This window comes from Felis catus, chromosome A1, assembly GCF_018350175.1.
Source record: "Felis catus isolate Fca126 chromosome A1, F.catus_Fca126_mat1.0, whole genome shotgun sequence".
Classification (NCBI taxonomy): Eukaryota; Metazoa; Chordata; class Mammalia; order Carnivora; family Felidae; genus Felis; species Felis catus.
The window spans coordinates 93851931-93870734 of record NC_058368.1 but is presented as its reverse complement, the minus strand read 5'-3'; the positions used below and the strand labels follow the sequence as shown (position 1 = coordinate 93870734).

Below are 18804 nucleotides of genomic sequence, written 5' to 3'. Positions count from 1 at the left end.
AAAATATTCGTATTGTTAACCCTCAACTGAGAAATTGGAAAATAGGCAAGTCCCTGAGGAGGGCAGAATTCTCTTTTGAACTAGAATCACATGAGGCACCCCTTCTAGGACCACAGGACGGTGCTAGAGACCAGAGTCTTTGATTTTATTTCTCTCCTTACAATCAGATTGACTTAGTTTCACAGCTTAAACAATGCACATGGATTATTTCATGAAATCTTCTCAACTACCAACTGGGCTGTAATTATTGCATTTCATGGATGAAGAAGCTGGGACACAGAGAGGCTAAGTCATTTTCCCCAAGTCGCACAGCTAATCAGGGCTCTAACCCACACGGTATGAATCTCGAACTGGCATGCCTAACTGCCACGTTGTACTGCTGCTCTAAAGAAGAGTACTTGTGTTCAGTGGGGTCATTTTATATAAGCCATATATAGTGGAAAATATATGCTTTCACTATATCTGTAGTGGAAAATCATTAACTTTATCCTTAAATATTAAAAGTAAGAAAACTGTAGTAAACTTTGGCTGCCCCATCCAGTTGTATAGGTGAGCACTGCCCAACTCTAGAGGGGGGTGCATTTATATTACAGCCCCTGTAAGGGCCCCTCTTAGAGCTGGGCAGCACATAGTATCCACAGCATGTGCCATGGCCCTGAGTAACCTGAAAGATCGATGAACTTTAGGTAAATACTTCTTTACCATAAGAGATAATATTCCCTAAGTGATCCTAGTAAAGTCAGGAAAGTTGATTATAGAAAAGGAAAGCAGGGGCACCTGTCTGGCTCAGTCAGTAAGGCACATGACTCTTGATCTCAGGGTGGTGAGTTCAAGCCCCACATTGGGCCTGGAGCCTACTTAAGAAAAGAGGGGTGCCTGGGTAGCTCAGTTGGTTAAGCATCTGATCCTTGATTTCAGTTTGGGTCATGATCTCACAGTTTGTGAGACTGAGCCCACATGGGGCTCTGTGCTGACGGTGCAGAGCCTGCTTCAGATTCTCTCTCTGCCTCTCCTCTACTTGCGCTCTCTCTCTCTCAAAATTAATAAACTTAAAAAATGGAAAAGAAAAAAGCAGGAGAGGGAAAGAGATTCTGTAAACCATTAAGTGATTGGCAAATATATTTTTTAACTATATGCTTCAAATTTGGCAGACTGACTTAACTTGCTTTGCTATGAGATGTGGTTATTAGTATTATCACCTACTGTCCCACATCTTTTCCCTCTGTCTTCTGGTTTTTGATCGTCATATTATTATTTTTACATCATCAAGATTTGTAATATAATTTATAGTTTACAATCTGTTGGGGATTGTAATTCTTACAGTTGCTTAGCCTTAATCCCACATGAAATGGACCACCAGATCTTATATCATGGCCTCTCCATTATTCATATTGAGTAGCTTTTTCATTATGCCCCAAATTGTCACTGGATACCTATAATTTTATGATTTTGAGTATTTTTTTGTGATGGATTCCCAAAACTTGGAATTGTTGGGTAATGGGGTACAAGGAATTTAAAATTTTGTAAGCATTGTCAAATTGGCCTCTAAAAAGGCTGGACCAATTTACACAATCACTGATAGTCTATAAGAATATCTTTATTTTTTATGCCCTCACCCACCCTGAATATTACCAATTGTAAAAATTTTGTTTATATGAAGGATTGAGAAGAGTATCCTCCCCTGGAACCCAAGTTAGAGATAATGATTATTAACAGTGTATTGTATATTTTCCACAATTTGCTGATTTGCAAGCATAAAATGTACACACAGAATGTCTTTTCTTTTTAACATAGAAATATCCTCCACCTTGCTTTTTTCCCCATTACAGAAAATTCCACATCAACACATACCCATCTAACTTCTAAGTGCTGTGCGTTAATATATAGATGTTCCAACAGATTGATGAGCATTATACAGACGTTCCAATATTTACTTAATGTTTTATTGATGATCTCTTAGGTTGTTTCAGACTCTTAATTCAAAAAAAATGCTACCATTGGGGCACCTGGGTGGCTCAGTCAGTTAAGCAACCGACTCTTGGTTTTGGCTCGGGTCATGATCTCACCGTTCGTGGGTTTGAGCCCCATGTCGGGCTCTGTGCTGGCAGTGGGGAACCTGCTTGGGATTCTCTCTCTCCCTCCCTCTCTGCCCCTCCCTGACTTGTGCTGTCTCTGTCTCTGTCAAAATAAAGTTAAAAGAAAATGCTACTATTGATATATTACTTATGCATCTTTGAACACATTTGAATATTGATTCCTAGAAGTGAAATTTCTGGGTGGAAAAGTATGTGCATTTAGTATTTTGATCGATTTGCCAAAATGGCCTCTGAAGAGTTCCACCATTTGCAACCCCACCAATAGCGCATGAACCTGCCCAGTTGCCCACAGCCTTTGCAAACTACCCTGGCACTCGACTTTTGGAACACTGCCTAGAAATCTGCAAAGTGAAAAACGCTATCTCCATTTAATTTTGATGTCTGCCTGTCTTATTTGTGGTAACAGTGGACAAGCTTTTTAGTATGTCTACAGGCATTTGTGTCTGTGTGTCCTTTTCCGTGACCTCTCTTTTTTATGTCCCTTTTTTGTCCACTTTTCTGTTGGGTTTTTGGTAAGGGGTATTTCTTTTTGATTTGTCTACTTATTTATTTATTGAGTAAATTAGCCTGAGCCATCTCTTTTGTTGATAGTAGTTCCCATTTGTAGCTTTTCTTTTGTCTTTCTTTGAAGTACTCTTGGCCATGAAGAAATTGTTTTTATGGGCAGATTTATTAATAGTTCGTGATTTTTGGTCTCGTGTCTTCTTTAGAAAGACCTTCTTCATGCCAAGATTGAATTAAGAAAGTGTCTCACATTTTCTTTAGATGCTTTTGTGGTTTCATTTTTTTAAAAGCTTTTATTAAGCAATCCCTACATCCAACGTGGGGCTTGCACTCACAACCACAAGATCAAGAGTCACATGCTCTCTGACTGAGCCAGCCAGGCACTCCTGGTGGTTTTATTTTCTTATATTTAAATATTTGACTCATCTGCTACATATCTCAGAGTAAGGTAGGCAGTCAGTTTCCTTATTGTTCTAATCGTTAATCTATTGAACGTCAAATGATCCTTCTCCCCACTGCTTAGAAATGCGGCTCTCAAGAAAATCACAGAATTTCCACTGGGGAGGTCCCTAAGGAGTCATCTAGCTTTGTGGTTCATGCATGTTGGTTTGCAGGTTAGTTGTCCCGGTCACTTCACGATCTCGTGAGAGGGGCTCAAGCCGGGTGGCGGGCTCTGTGCTGACAACGTGGAGCCTGCTTGGGATTCTCTTTCTCCCTCTCTCTGCACCTCCCCTGCTCCTTCTCTCTCTCTCAAAATAAATAAATGAACTTGAAAAAAATAAGATGCTCACCTGCATATAAACATGTCATGAGTAGTTCAGTAAGAGCTGTGTGTACTTTGCCTGGGTTCACGATTATTAACATTTTCCTACATTTATTTTATCTTTCTTTCTATATATTTATGTACCTACACACAGGTTTATTCTTTGAGCCCTTTGAGACTTAGTTGCAGTAATAATTTCTCTTCACCTTTGTATACTTCCCCGTTTTTTTATCCTGAGAACAAAGATATTCACCTCCTTAGCCACAATGTAATGATCATCCTCAGGAAATTTACCATTGCTAACAATACAGTTATTTACAATCCATAATCACACTTCCCCATTGTCCCATATAATGTCCTTTATTGGTTTTTTTTTTTTTCATGCCCAATCCAATAAAAAATCTTCAATACATTTGGCTTTCGAGTCAAATTTACTCCTCTAACCTGGGACAGTTTCCAACTTTTTCTTAAATTACCTTGACATTTTTGTGGTTTTGCAGAATGGCCTTCAATTTGGATGTCTGTTTCCTCATGGTTAGATTCAGTGTGAGCAATTTTAGCAGGAATGCTATGTAGATGATGTCACATGATGTCAGTTTGTCTCAGTATCAGCGACGTTAGGTTTAAACGGTTGGTTGGTGTGGTATCCCCCGGATTTCTAGGCCTCCGATATTTTTAGATGCTGGCCGTGTGATTCTGATGCAGAGCCAGGTTTGGGATTCACTAGTCAAATCCATACCCAGAGATGGGAATCTCTTCTGGGGGTTCTTTGAAGGTTGGGCACTTGCGGGAACTTTACTGGCTCCAGTAAAAGGGAACATAGAGTCTTCTACAGCAGACAGATCCTTCATCTAGTTTAGCTCATTATAATATATTTTTAATACCCAAAAGAAAAGAATTAAAAGCAGGGACTCCAACAGGTACTCGAATGTTCTTGTTCACAGCAGCATTATTCATAATTGCCTACAGGTGGAAACAGCCCACATGCCTGTTGAAAGATGAACGGTGAAACATTATGTGGTCCACACATACGTACAATGGAATATTATTCAGCCTCAAAAAGAAAAGAAACTGACTCATGCTCTACCATGGACACAAAGCGTCATTATCTTTGATGTTCCTAAGTGAAGGAAGCCAGACACAGAAGGCCATATAGTATATGATTCCACTTGTACGAGGTGGCAAAACAGTCAAATTTTTAGAGACAGGAAGTACAGTGGTGGTTGCCAGGGGACATGGGGAAGGGAATTGGGAGGTGGTGTTTCGTGAGGACTGAGTTACAGTTTGGGAACATGAAAACGTACTGGAGATGGATGGTGGCGATGGTTGCCCACAATGTGACTGTAGTTAATGCACTTAAAAGTGGTCAAAATGGTGGGGTGCCTGAGTGGCTCAGTAGGTTGAGTGTCTGACTTCAGATGATGTCATGATCTCACGACTCATGGGTTCGAGCCCCACATTGGCCTTTGCACTGAAAGTCTGGAGCCTGCTTCAGATCCTCTGTCTCCCTCTCTCTCTGCCTCTCCCCTGCTTGTGTTCTCTTTCTCAAGAATAAATAAACATTAAAAAAAATTTTTTTAAGTGGTTAAAATGGGGGCACCTGAGTGGCTCAGTTGGTTAAGTGTCAACTTCGGCTCAGGTCATGATCTCGCGGTTTGTGAGTTTGAGCCCCACGTCAGACTCTGTGCTGACAGCTCAGAGCCCGGAGTCTGCTTTGGATTCCATGTTTCCCTCTCCCTCTCTCTCTCTCTCTCTGCCCCTCCCTCGCTTGCTCTCGGTCTCTGTCTCTCCCAAAAATAAACAAGCATTAAAAAATTAAAAAAAAAAAATAAAGTGGTGAAAATGGTAAATTTCATTTCATGTATATGTTACCACAGTGAAACAAATCTTTTTAAATTTGTTTATACTAAGACAAAATGAACCCCTTTGTGACTTTCCTTCCTTAGTTTTGGCTTTTGGAACAACACAAAATGCACCCTTCTCTCTTCTATAAAGTAAGAACTTTTCCAGTAGTTTCCAGCCTATTATATACATGGCCCCTCCTTCACCCCCAGGTCCCCAGCCATGGTGGGAGCAGTGTGAAGTCTAGTGGCAATTTTTCTTTTTACAAATTGGATATTACACCAGTCTAGGACTCCCTTAGGGGATGGAGCTACACACACACACACACACACACACACACACGCGCGCGCACACGTATATATGTATATATATATAATCTTTTTTTAAAAGAAAAAATCAAACATTTTTTAAATGTTTATTTTTATTTTTGAGAGAGAAAGCACAGGGGGTGGGGGCAGAGAGAGGGAGAGAATGGATCCCAAGCAGGCTCCACGCTGTCAGCGCAGAGCCAGACATGGGGCTCGAACTCATGAACTATGAGATCATGACCTGAACTGAGATCAAGAGCCAGACGCTTAACTTACTGAGTCACCCAGGCACCCAAAATTAAACATTTTAAGAGTCAAGCAATCCACCCATTTTAGACATGGGTTGATATCTGTGACCCTTGCCCAGAGCCCTCCCTCCCTCTGTTCAGAGCCTGCACCCCAGACCTGCATCTGCACACGATTTTGCAACTGCAGCCGGTGCTTGAAAGCAGACCGCGCATAATGCTATCAAAGCAGCCGTAGAGAATGCTGTGGTCTTTTATTTCCTTTCAGGTTGCAGGGCAGACCAAGGAAATTTTAGTCGACTGGAAACAGCTTGACGTTTCTTGAGAGGTTCACAGAATGATTCGCGTAGGCTTTTTAAAAAGGCGGCTCGCCTTTGCTATAGCAACAAACCCATTTCCTCCAGTGAGGTGGGCCCTGGCAGGCTTATTAGCTGCCCTCCCAGCTCAGCCTGCCCTTGGCCTCCAGGCTGCAGGCTCTGTGTGAGGTGCCCCTCGCATCTCCAAATTCAGGCCCAGCAAAGCTCCTTGGCGCGGTGATGGTTGCCCACGATGTGAATGTAGTTAATGCACTTAAAAGTGGTTAAAATGGTGGGGCCCCTGAGTGGCTCAGTCGGCTGAGCAATGACAGCCTGGAGCCTGCTTTGGATCCTCCGTCTCCCTCTCTCTCTGCCCCTCCCCTGCTTGCTCACGCTCTCTCTCAAAAGCAAATAAACACTTGAAAAACTCCTGTCCCAAGGAAGTCACTGAGTACAAGGAGGGTCTCCCCTCCTACCTGCCTTCTCCCATTTCACCCGCCCCTCCTCTGTGGCAGCCACCAGTCTCTTCTCTGCATCTGTGAGCTCTCTTTTGTTGTGTTCGTTTTTCAGATTCCACATGTATGTGAAATCATATGGTATTTGTCTTTCTCTGTCTGACATATTTCACTTAGCATGATACCCTCTGTCCATTCATGTTGTCGCAAATGGCATGATTTCACTGTTGGTTATATCTCAGTAAAAAAGAGAGAAGGAGAAGAAAGGAAGGAAGGAAGAAAAGGGAAGAGAAGAAGGAAGGAAGGAAGGAAGGAAGGAAGGAAGGAAGGAAGGAAGGAAGGAAGGGAGGAATTGAGAAGATCATGCCCTTGGACCCAGAGGCCTTCTCCTTCGGTCCATCTAAAATGACATGGGTTGGGGCGCCTGGGCCGCTCAGTCGGTTGAGCGTCTGACTTCCGCTCAGGTCATGATCCTGCAGTTCGTGGGTTCAAGCCCCGCGTCGGGCTCTGTGCTGACAGCTCAGAGTCTGGAGCCTGCTTCGGATTCTGTGTCTCCCTCTTTCTCTGTCCCCGCTCCTCCCCCTCCCCCACCATTGCTTGTACTCTCTCTCTCTCTTTCTCTCTAAATAAACATAATAAAAAAATTTTTCAATAAAATGACAAGGGTTTTCCTTCCTCATTCTCTCCGCTTGCAGATCGACTCTTGCTCTGCAAGATAGTATTTTCCTTGTGGTGGCAAGCCTCCTACGTATCGCTCCCATCCAGGGAACCATCACCCACTCATCTGGAGGACACTATTTCTGTGCCCAATTGGCTGGCTGGAAACTACCCTGCTTCAACGTCTGCAGAGCAGATGGAAAGAAAAACACCAAACCGAACAAAAAAATCCAGTCCTCGGCCTTGGTGTCAAGAGCAGAAAATTGAAAGCAGCGGTAGAAACAGCTAAGAAGCACTTCATATTGAAGGGAGAGTTGAGGGAGGAAAGAGGCAGGGCTGAAGCTCACGGCCAAGACGTGATTCCTCTACTTGGTAGTTGGTCCAGGCCTGACTGTCTTTTGTACACCCAATTCTGTCCTCCAGAAACAGGTATAGCGACCCACCAATGCAAAACCGCGTGAGCAAGCGGGGTGCCTCTAGATGATGAGAATTGGCACCATGACATAAAATTGATACACTGACATATGGCAGTTCCGGAATGTCATAAATAATAACAGAGATATCAGCCCCTTTATTGTTACGGAAATGGAAGATAAGGAGTGGGGCCACTATGCATCAAAGAGGGAAGTGTCGAGGGACGCCTGGGTGGCTCAGTCGGTTGAGCGGCCGACTTCGGCTCAGGTCATGATCTCGCAGCCTGTGAGTTTGAGCCCCGCGTCGGGCTCTGTGCTGACAGCTCGGAGCCTGGGGCCTGTTTCAGATTCTGTGTCTGCCTCTCTCTGACCCTGCCCTGTTCATGCTCTGTCTCTCTCTGTCTCAAAAATAAATAAACGTTAAAAAAAATTAAAAAAAAAAAGAGGAAAGTGTCGAGTCTCTGAGTTCTCCCTGAGACACGTGAAATACTGTGCCTAATTGTACGAGAATGTGGCTGTAAGATACTCCACACAGAAATACTTTCTTGGCATGAGAAGTATATGCAGTAAACAGACAGCCATGGGGACCTCTCCCAGTTCCCACTGTTCTAGTAAATACTGTGAAAGCACATTCCAAGCTTAAACGTTCTCCCTCCGTTGACACTGCCCACCATCTTGGAACATGTAAAGCAGTGCCTGTGGGGAGGTTAGAAGGAGCTGGAAACTCCCCTTCCAAATGGGAGCAGTCCCACTGCCCTGAGCTAATTGATATCAGCTCCTCGCCACTGCATGCTGCTGAGGCAAGGGAGAGGCCAGGGGGTGACAGGCAGCAGCCCTGAAAGAAACTTTGAATTCAGCCCTTTTGTACCTACCCAGGGATGCCAGAGCCCTGCCTGAATGCTCATCAGTGGAGGAAACCATCAGACAAAAGGTTGATGGGAAGTTTCACAGGAAGGGATCAAGATGACCCCACCTGAGCTCATCAGGCCCCATGTGAGGAAGCTCAGCATTTCTATTTTCTTTTTCTTTTTTAAATTAATTTATTTAAATTCAAGTTAGTTAACATGCAATGTAATATTGGCTTCAGGAGCAGAACCCAGTGATTCATCACTTACATATGACACCCGGTGCTCATTCCAACAAGTGTCCTCCTCAATGCCCATCACCCATTTAGCCCACCCTGCCACCCACCTCCCCTCCAGCAACCCTCTATTCGTTCTCCATATTTAAGAGTCTCTTATGTTTTGTCCTACTCCCTGTTTTTATATCATTTTTGCTTCCCTTCCCTTATGTTCATCTGTTTACTATCTTAAATTCCTCATATGAGTGAAGTTGTATATTTGTTTTTCTCTAACTAATTTTACTTAGCATAATACCCTCCAGTTCCATCCATGTAGTTGCAAATGGCAAGATTTCATTCTTTTTGATTGCCAACTAATACTCCACTGTGTGTACATACGCACACACACACACACACACACACACACCACATCTTCTTTATCCATTCATCCATTGATGGACATTTGGGCTCTTTCTGTAATTTGGCTATTGTCGGTAGTGCTGCTGTAAACATTGGGGTGTATGTGTCCCTTCAAAACAGCTGTATCCCTTGGGTAAATACTTAGTAGTGCAATTGCTGGGTCATAGGGTAGTTCTATTTTTAATTTCTTGAGGACCTCCATCCTGTTTTCCAGAGTGGCTGCACCAGTTTGCATTCCCACCAGCAATGCAAAAGAGATCCTCTTACTCTGCATCCTGGACAACATCTGTTGTTGCCTGAGTTGTTAATGTTAGCCATTCTGACAGGTGTGAGGTGGTATCTCATTGTGGTTTTGATTTGGATTTCCCTGATGAGTGATGTTAAGCATTTTTTCATGTGTAGGTTGGCCATCTGGATGTCTTCTTTGGAGAAGTGTCTATTCATGTTGTCTGCCCATTTTTTCACTGAATTATTCATTTTTTGAGCATTGAGTTTGATAAGTTCTTTATATATTTAGAATACTAATCCTTTATCTGATATGTCATTTGCAAATATCTTCTCACATTCCGTTGGTTGCCTTTTAGTTTTGTTGTCTGTATCTAAGAGTCTCTTATGGAGGCGTCTGGGTGGCTCAGTTAGGTGTCCAACTTTGGCTCAGGTCATGATCTCATGGTTCACGAGTTCAAGCCCTGTATTGAGCTCTGTGTTGACTGACCAGAGCCTGGAGCCTGCCTCGGATTCTGTGTCTCCCTCTCTCTGTCCCTCCCTTGCTTGCACTCTGTCTCTCTCAAAAATAGATAATAAACACTAAAAAAAAATTTTTTTAAAGAGTCTCTTATGGTTTGCCCCCCCCTCTGTTTTTATCTCAATTTTCCTTCCCTTCCCCTATGTTCATCTGTTTTGTTTCTCAAATTCCACATGTGAGTGAAGTCATATGAAATTTGTCTTTTTCTGACTTATTTCACTTAGCGTAATACATTCTATTCCATCCATGTGGTGCAAATGGCAAGATTTCATTCTTTTTGGTCAGTGAGTAATATTCCATCATGTATGTATATATACATGTATGTATAAATAATGGAATAGTATGGAATATAATGGAATATATATACATACATACCACATCTTTTTATCATTCATCAGTTGATGGACGTTTGGCCTAATTTGGCTATTGTTGATAGTGCTGCTAAACACTGGGGTGCATGTGCCCCTTCAAATCAGCATTTTTAAAAAAAAATTTTTTTTCAACGTTTATTTATTTTTGGGACAGAGAGAGACAGAGCATGAACGGGGGAGGGGCAGAGAGAAAGGGAGACACAGAATCGGAAACAGGCTCCAGGCTCTGAGCCATCAGCCCAGAGCCTGACGCGGGGCTCGAACTCACGGACCGCGAGATCGTGACCTGGCTGAAGTCGGACGCTTAACCGACTGCGCCACCCAGGCGCCCCAAATCAGCATTTTTGTATCCTCTGGGTAAATACCTAGTGGTGCAATTACTGGGTCATAGGGAAGCTCAGCATTTCTTAGAGCAGGACAGTCAGACTTATATCCCCTGGTATGGTGCACTAGGAAATCCACAGCATCCCCTGGCAGGTATTCCCTCCCCCAAAGTTAAACCTGAGTTGAATCAATCCTAGAAGTCTGATTTCCAGTTTATAGGAAATACACAGGGAGAGGAGCAAAGTTAGGTCTTCCTACCAGGAAGCACATCCTGGAGTGTTCTATGAGACACTTGGTCTTGTTTTTTAAAGGATACTTCAGGGACATAATGAGTAAATGCCATATATGGCACTTACTTGGATCCTGATTACAACATTGTGTGTGTATGTCGGGGGCGAGAATTGGGGCAATCAAGAAATCCTGTATCTGGACTGCTGGTAAGTGATACCAGGGAATTATCCTTAATTCTGTTGGTTATGATATTGACATGGCAGTTATGTAAGAAGATGTCCATTGTTTGTAAAGATGGGTGCTGAATTTTGTAGGGGCTAAATGATTAGATGCCTTTAAAATACTTGAGAAAAGGGGTGCCTGCCTGGTTCAGTCAGTAGAGCATGTGACTCTTGATGTTGGGGTCGAGAGTTTGAGCCCCACATTGGATGTAGAGGTTACTTAAAAATAAAATCTTTAAGGGGCGCCTGGGTGGTTCAGTCGGCTAAGCAGCTGACTTCAGCTCAGTTCGTGATCTCACGGTTCGTGGGTTTGAGCCCCACATTGGGCTCTGTGCTGACAGCTCAGAGTCTGGAACCTGCTTTGGATTCTGTCTCCCTCACTCTCTCTCTCCCCTCCCCTGCTTGTGCTCTCTCTCTCTCTCTCAAAGATAAATAAACGTTATAAAATACAATAAAATAAATAAAAATAAAATCTTTAAAAAATACTTGAGAAAAAAAGGATAGATAAAGCAAGAGTATAGTTTAGAATTCTTATGAGATGCTTTTATTCATGATTTTATATACATGAGTATACAGTGTGCACCAGTAAAATGGATTTGCTCTGTGAAATACACACACACAATTGAAAACATGTTAGGCCAATTAGCACACACTTAAGCAGAAAAAATGTTTTTCTGAGTCTCTAGAAATAGATCTGTTCTTTCTCTCTCTTTCAAAATAATCAAAACCAAAAGAACCTCTTTAGGGCAGAGATGGATAGCTCACACACAAAGAAATAACAGGTGGCTTTTGAAAAATGTGATTTCGTTCAACATCCTCTGATTTCTAAAAAGTTTAAAAAATATCAACCTTGCACTTGCCACTTGGAACAAATGAGGCTGCATTCTACCTGGAGCCCAGACTTTCTCTAGGACAGTAGTCTTCAAAGCATCACCTGGGAATTTCTAGAAATGCAAATCTTCCAGGTGTACTCCACACGTACAGAATCGTAGATCTGTAGATCACCCCAAGATTGTGGGAGTGAGACCATGATCTTGTTTTAACAGGCCCTTGGGGGCCATTGGTTCTCATAATGATGAGAACCTCCAGGTTAAATGTTGAGAAGGTGTATCAATTCTGGGAGGATTGTTTGGTACACTGCAGGAGTAATGCACTAAGTGATTCATCACTCTTGCGTGCTAAATGGTGGGGGTTTATCCAGTGGTAATGTCCCACATCCCCTCCTATGAACATCTCAGCCTATATAGCTCTTGCCAGGAAGTATGGCTTAAATGCATACTCTCTTTAAATGCAGACTTGGCCGGGAGGTTTGTGTTCTCAAAGGATTTGGGATCTGATTGCTCGTTTGTGTCTACTTGACATCTCATTCCTGACTGATGAACTGCAGCCTTGAGGTTTTAGCTTCTGTGCAGTATTTGGTGGAGATCAAACTTCATCCACCGCTTGGCAGGTCCCCAGCTCGGGCATTTTCATTTATTCAGCCAGTTGAATTTATGCAAAAGTTAGAAACAGGCAAAGAAATTAGCAGACATCTGTGTTACATTGGAAACATTTTCTCTCCCTTTGATCTCTGTGACAAATGAGAAATCTTTGTTTTGCAAGAAAAAAATGTCATATTGTTCAAAGGAAAAACTCCCCTTGGAAAATGTAGCTGTACTTCTAAATCAATCACCTGAATGCTAACTCCTGAGTGAAAGCAGAAAAGGAAAGTCGCCTGATGGGTTTCATGGACTTCTGGAGGCAGCCTTGAATAGGCTAAGGCTGCATTGCTGGAGGGTCTAAGGAACCAGGTCTCCAACTTGGAGAAAAATCAACTTGAACAATCTTTAGTTTGAAAGACACTGTTGAATGATCAAGTCCAGTCTCACTAGGGTCATGACTGATTGCCAACTTGGAGATACAGGTCTAAATTTCTAAAGTGGAAGCTGTTCTATGGGTTTAATGCAATCCTTATCAAAATACCAACAACGTTTTTCACAGAACTAGAACAAAAGATCCTAAAATTTTTATGGAACCACAGAATACCCTGAATAGCCAAAGAGGCTATTTGCTTTTTGAAAAAAAAAAAGTATGACAATTCCAGACTTCTACTTATATTACCAATCTGTGGTAATCAAAACAATATGGTACTGGCACAAAAATAGACCCATAGATCAATGGAACAGAATAGAAAACCCTGAAATAAATCCACACTTATATGGTCAATTAACCTTTGACAACAGAGGAAAGAATATACAATGGGAAAAAGACAATGTCTTCAACAAATGGTGTTGGGAAAACTGAACAGTACATTCAGAAGAGTGAAAGTGGACCACTTTCTTACACCATATACAAAAATTAATTCAAAATGGATGAAAGACCTAAATGTGAGACCTGAAACCATAAAAATCCCAGAAGAGAGCACAGGCAGCTATTTCTCTGACATTCGCCATAGCAACATTTTTTCTAGCTATGTCTCCTGAAGCAAGGGAAATACAAATGAAAATAAACTATTGGGACTACATCAAAATAAAAAAGCTCTGCACAATAAAGAAAATAATCTACAAAACTAGTAGGCAGTGTACTGAAAGGGAGAAGATATTTGCAAATAACATATATGATAAAGGGTTAGTATCCTAAATATATAAAGAACTGATACAACGCAGCACCCCAAAAACAAATAATCTGGTTAAGAAATAGGCAGAAGACATGAATAGACATTTTTCCAAAGAAGACATCCAGATGTCTAACAGGCACATGAAAAGATGCTCAACATCACTCATCATCAAGAAAATACAAAATCAAACCACATTGAGACACCACCTCATACCTGTCAGAATGACTAAAATTAACAACACAGGAAACAGGTGTTGGTGAGGATGTGGAGGAAGGGCAACCCTCTTGCACTGCTGGTGGGGATGCAAACTGGTGCAGCCACTGTGGAAAACAGTATGGAGGTTCCTCAAAAAGTTAAAAATAGAACTACTGTAAGATCCAGTAATCGCACTACTAGGTATTTATCCAAAGGATACAAAAATGCTGATTCAAAGGGGCACGTGCATCCCAATGTGTATAGCAGCATTATTTACAATAGCTAAATTATGGAAGCAGCGCAAATATCCATAAATTGGTGAATAGATAGAGAATAAGTGACCATATATATATTAGATAGATAGATAGATACATATAGATATGTATAATATAGATATAAATATGTATAATGTTATACATATTATAATATAGATATATACATATATACATATGTATAATTTATCTAATATATAATAGAATATTTAGCCATAAAATGAATGAAATCTTGTTATTGAAACAACACAGATGAAGCTAGAGAGTATAATGCTAAGTGAAATGAGGCAGTTAGAGAAAGACAAATATCATATGATTTCACTCATATGTGGCATTTAAGAAACAAAACGAGCAAAGGAAAAAAAGGAGAGAGAGGCAAACCAAGAAACAGACTCTTAACCATAGAGAACAAACTGATGGTTACCAGAGAGGAAAGGGTTGGGGGGCAGGGGTGGGGGAAATAGGGGATGAGGATTAAAGGGCACACTTACCATGATGAGCACTGAGTCATATATAGAAACATTGAATCGCTATTTTGTACACCTGAAACTAATATAACACTGTAGATTATACTGGAATTTAAATAAATAAAGTAAAATGTTAAATGGAAGCTGGTTTTCTAGTTAAATGACAAGGCAGGGTATAAGGAGCGCTGATCTGAAAACCCAGCAGCACAAGCTTCAAATCTCAGCTTAACACTTACATCTGTTTGAATTAGGTGCGACCTGTTGTTCTGTGAGCCTCCGTTTCCTCATTTATGAAACGAGAGTAACACCTAGCCTGGAAAGGTTGTCTGAACTGATACACACATGCGCACACCATTCTGTTTTGCTGCAGTCATGATTTGTAAACATGACTTAGCTCCTCCTGTGTGATTGCTACGTCGTGGAGTAATGGCAGTATAACATGAAGGTCCTCACCTTCTCCAGCCTGCTAATGTTTCCCACATGAGTAGCGGCAGCTTAGCCCAGGGTATGTCTGCACAGCTGAATATGGCAAGTGTGAGGAGCACAGGACTGTCATGAGTAGTCGCCTGTTACTTTTTTGGCTCGGTTCAATCCATTGCTCTCAGCAAGCATTCACTGTGTGGTTTTCCCCAATCTTTGGGCATGTTGCCGTTGCCACCAGAACTCAGTAGCCCCCCATTACTGTTGCACCCCTCCTGTCAAGATGCATTCGCTTCCTCAGGCACCTGGGTGGCTCAGTTGGTTGAGGTTCTGACTCTCGATTTGGGCTCAGGTCATGATCTGACAGTTGGTGAGTTCGAGCCCCGTATCAGGCTCTCTGCTGTCAGCGCAAAGCCCGCTTGGGATCCTCTGTCTCCCTCTCTGTCTGTCCATCCCCTGCTTGCTTTCTCTCTCTCTCTCTCTGTCAAAAATAAATAAACATTAAAACAAAGATGAATTCACTTCCTAGTTTTTTTAAGTAAAAACTTTAGTATCTCTCTGTTAGGAATTTAATATTTTTGCTGAACTAACATCTTTATGAAAATTATCATTTTGGGGGGTGCCTGAGTGGTTCAGTCAGTTAAGCATCTCTCTATTTTGGCTTGGGTCATGATCTCACAGTTTTGTGGGTTCAAGCCCCACATGGGGCTCTGTGCTGATAGCACAGAGCCAGCTTGGAATTTTCCTCCTCTCTTTGCCTCTCCCCTGCTCATGCTCTCTCTCTCTCTTTCTCTCGCTCTCAAAATAAAGAAACTTAAAAAAAAGATTATTATTTTTGTTGATGCTCTGGTTACCAATTTTTATAGATTTTAAGAGATATGCTCCTAATATTATTTTCCCATAGCCCTGCTGGTTTAAGGGTGAACGCTAATTTTAGTATTAATTTCATAGAATGCTGGGTTTATCAGGAAGACAAATATCATGGTACAGCAAAACCTGCATAACACAAAAAAATATATATGTATGTACACATAATGTGCGGACACATATACACACACATACATATGCATAGGTATACACATGCATATAGACACGGATACACATATACACACACACATACATATGTATATATACCCCCCACACATGTTTTGTTTCCTGGTAGCAGAGGTAGACTCTTGTCATTCATTTAGATCACCCAACCTCTAAACTTCTGTCCTTGGAGGAGTCATCCTCACCCTCTGACTTTGATGGGGACAGAGGTTACCTTCTATATAGAGAGTCTGAAAATGCTGGATACTGATCTGCTCACTCCCCTTGCAGCAAGGGGAGTGCCTCAGCTGTGACCCCCCCACCCCACCCATGGCCACCCATGCCAAGACTCCCTCAAGGGAGCTAGCGACACTACACCTGAGGGGCCAGGAACTCTGTCATTTCTGTGGCCGTGGCGTCAGTGCCTGCCTCCCCAGTGTGGTTTTGGGCCATAGCTTTGTTGTTCTTATTTCCTGCTTAGCCTGGATCTAGTGTCTCTAGGCCTTCCTCTGACTCACGAGTTACCCACTCCCTTGCTGCTTAACTCAGTCAACATTAGTTTCTGTTGCTTGAACGTGTAGTCATTATGATAAATTCATTATTTTTTTTAAACATCTACCTCATCCACTACACTTTAAGGGATACCCAGATTGGCAAATTACCTATGTGTTCCGGATATCTAATGCTGCATCTAACAAACCACCCCCAAATTGTAGTAGTTTAAAACAGCAGTTTATCATTATTCTGGTTCCGGGGGTTGACCTCTCTTATGCAGCTGCCGCGGGATAGTGGCTAGCTGGAATGATCTGGAGGCTGGACTATGCTGGTCACCCAGGATGGTTCCTTCCCTTACACATCTGACTCCTTGTTTTTTCTGTCTTTCTACATGCTGTCTCAACCTCCAGGGCCTCTCCATGTGGCTTGGGACTTTTCACAACGTGCTGGGCTCAGAGTAGTCACACATGGCAGCTGGATCCCAAGAGGCAGGAAATTAACACTCAAAGGCTACAGCTGGAATCCACACAGTGTAACTCCCAGGTTCCATTGGTCAAAGTGGTCAAAGGGCCTGTCCGGGTGCAAGGGCAGAGTCTTCTCATGGGAGAGACTCCCTCACCCCCTTGACCCAGAGTCCTTGTCTCTACTTCATGGCAAATAATGCAGTGTGATTTGGGAATTCTCTGTGAGTTTTAGAATCCAAGGGAAAAGTTCTCTCCCAGTTGGTGGCTTTTTTTTTTTTTTTTTTTTAATGTTTGGGAAGATCTACCAAGTGAAGAAAATGATAAACAGATTCCTGGCTAACAAAGCTTTGGATTCCAGTGTTGTAAAAAATAATAACTAAATAAAAAAGATAGTAAATGTGCTGCAGAGCTGCCTTTCCCTGAGTTGCATAATATGTGAGTGTGCCATAAAGGAAGTAGGACAGAATTTCCAAATTTGATTTTGGTGGTTAAAACTAAGGATGTCTGAACACAACTTGATTTAACATAGTGGCTGCCCAAATAATAGTCTGTTTACCTTCCACTCAGCAATCCTTTCTTGTGGCTATACTTCAGGGAGGCAGAAAAGTGTACTTTGTCTCTGATCCCCAAGACCCCTGATTCTGAAAGACCGTTTTTCTTATTTATCATTTTGACATTATTGCTTTTAGGGTGGCATGCATCTGGATTGCAAATACTTCTATTGGTTTCACAAAGCTTCTGGATGTAGCTTTAAGAAAAAACAAAACTATTCTTCCTGGAGCTTTTCCACACTTGCCCAGAAAAGTGTCTTGCTGTTCTGGAGCTGAACGGGTTTAATGTCTTGTGTATTGTTTGTGTTTCATGTACCCCACTGAGGTCAAGGTTAACTCCATTTGGCTACAAGAGTGATCGAAAAGTTCTAAATGATGGTTTTTGGATCTTAGTTCATTTGTTTCTGCTTTGCCTCTATTAGGCAAGGTTCCTGTAAAATCTATAGATTCTTAATATCTAATCTCATTTCCCCCTTATATCCAGTTTCCAACGGCTTTTCCCCACTGGCTTTGCATTATCATTACTAATCAGCATTCTCTGTGTAACTTAGTTCTTCCTTAGAGTCAAGGGACGTAGAACCAAACTCAAATTGGCTTCAGACAAAATGTGCATTTACTGGCTCAGAAGGCTGGAAGTTCCAGGAGCTGGGCTGGCTTCAGAGACGGGTGGATTTAATGCTTAAACCATGTCATTAGGACCCTATTTCTCTGTGTCCCTTTCCTTTGCTTCCTGGTGCTTTGACTTCATCCTCAGTCTCCATTTAGCGCCAGGCTCCAGGTGGCCCCTTCCTGGTAACAAGATCGCTGGGGCAGCTGTAGCCTTGCACATTCTCAGGTTCATAGTCCAGCTCAAAAGCGAGGAGGGTCTTTTCCATTAGCTTCTGAACAAGTCCCAAGATTTATTCTGACTGGACCAATTTGGGTCATGTGCCCATCTCTGAGCCAATTATTGTAGACAAAGGAATATACATTCAACGACTTTTGCTTGAGTCACATGTTCTGTCCGTGGATGCATGGAAAGTACCGGAACAGGGCTAGGGGTGAGTCTGCTCTGAAAAAAGTCAGGAGCTGCTGTTGGGAAGGAGAAAACACATTACAAACAACAACTATTAGTGCTATTGTTACCATCGTTATTATTTTGAGGCTACCATTATGTTTGTGATTCCATTTAATCTGTAGTGCCCAGCACTGTAGTAGCTGCATAAGACATGTTGAAGGAATGAGCTTTTCACTTATGATAAACATTAGTTCAGTCCCTCTCAACTGCCAGATAGGACTGCCAAGAATCAGGTGCACAAAACGAAGAAAACGTTACTCCCGTGAAGCATTAATAATACATCAGAGTGTAAGGCAGTTCTTCAGAT

The 18804-nt window shown here is 42.1% G+C and overlaps 1 protein-coding gene across 1 annotated transcript in view; it reads right to left on the bottom strand.

The window, feature by feature from the left end:
• The window catches only part of LOC101100437 (GTP:AMP phosphotransferase AK3, mitochondrial-like), a 36300-nt gene extending 29667 nt beyond the window's left edge, over window positions 1–6633 (bottom strand). The window contains 1 exon segment of the mRNA XM_045062602.1: window positions 6531–6633. Coding sequence (XP_044918537.1) covers window positions 6531–6633 — 103 coding nt within the window.
• Window positions 6634–18804: the final 12171 nt, after the last annotated feature.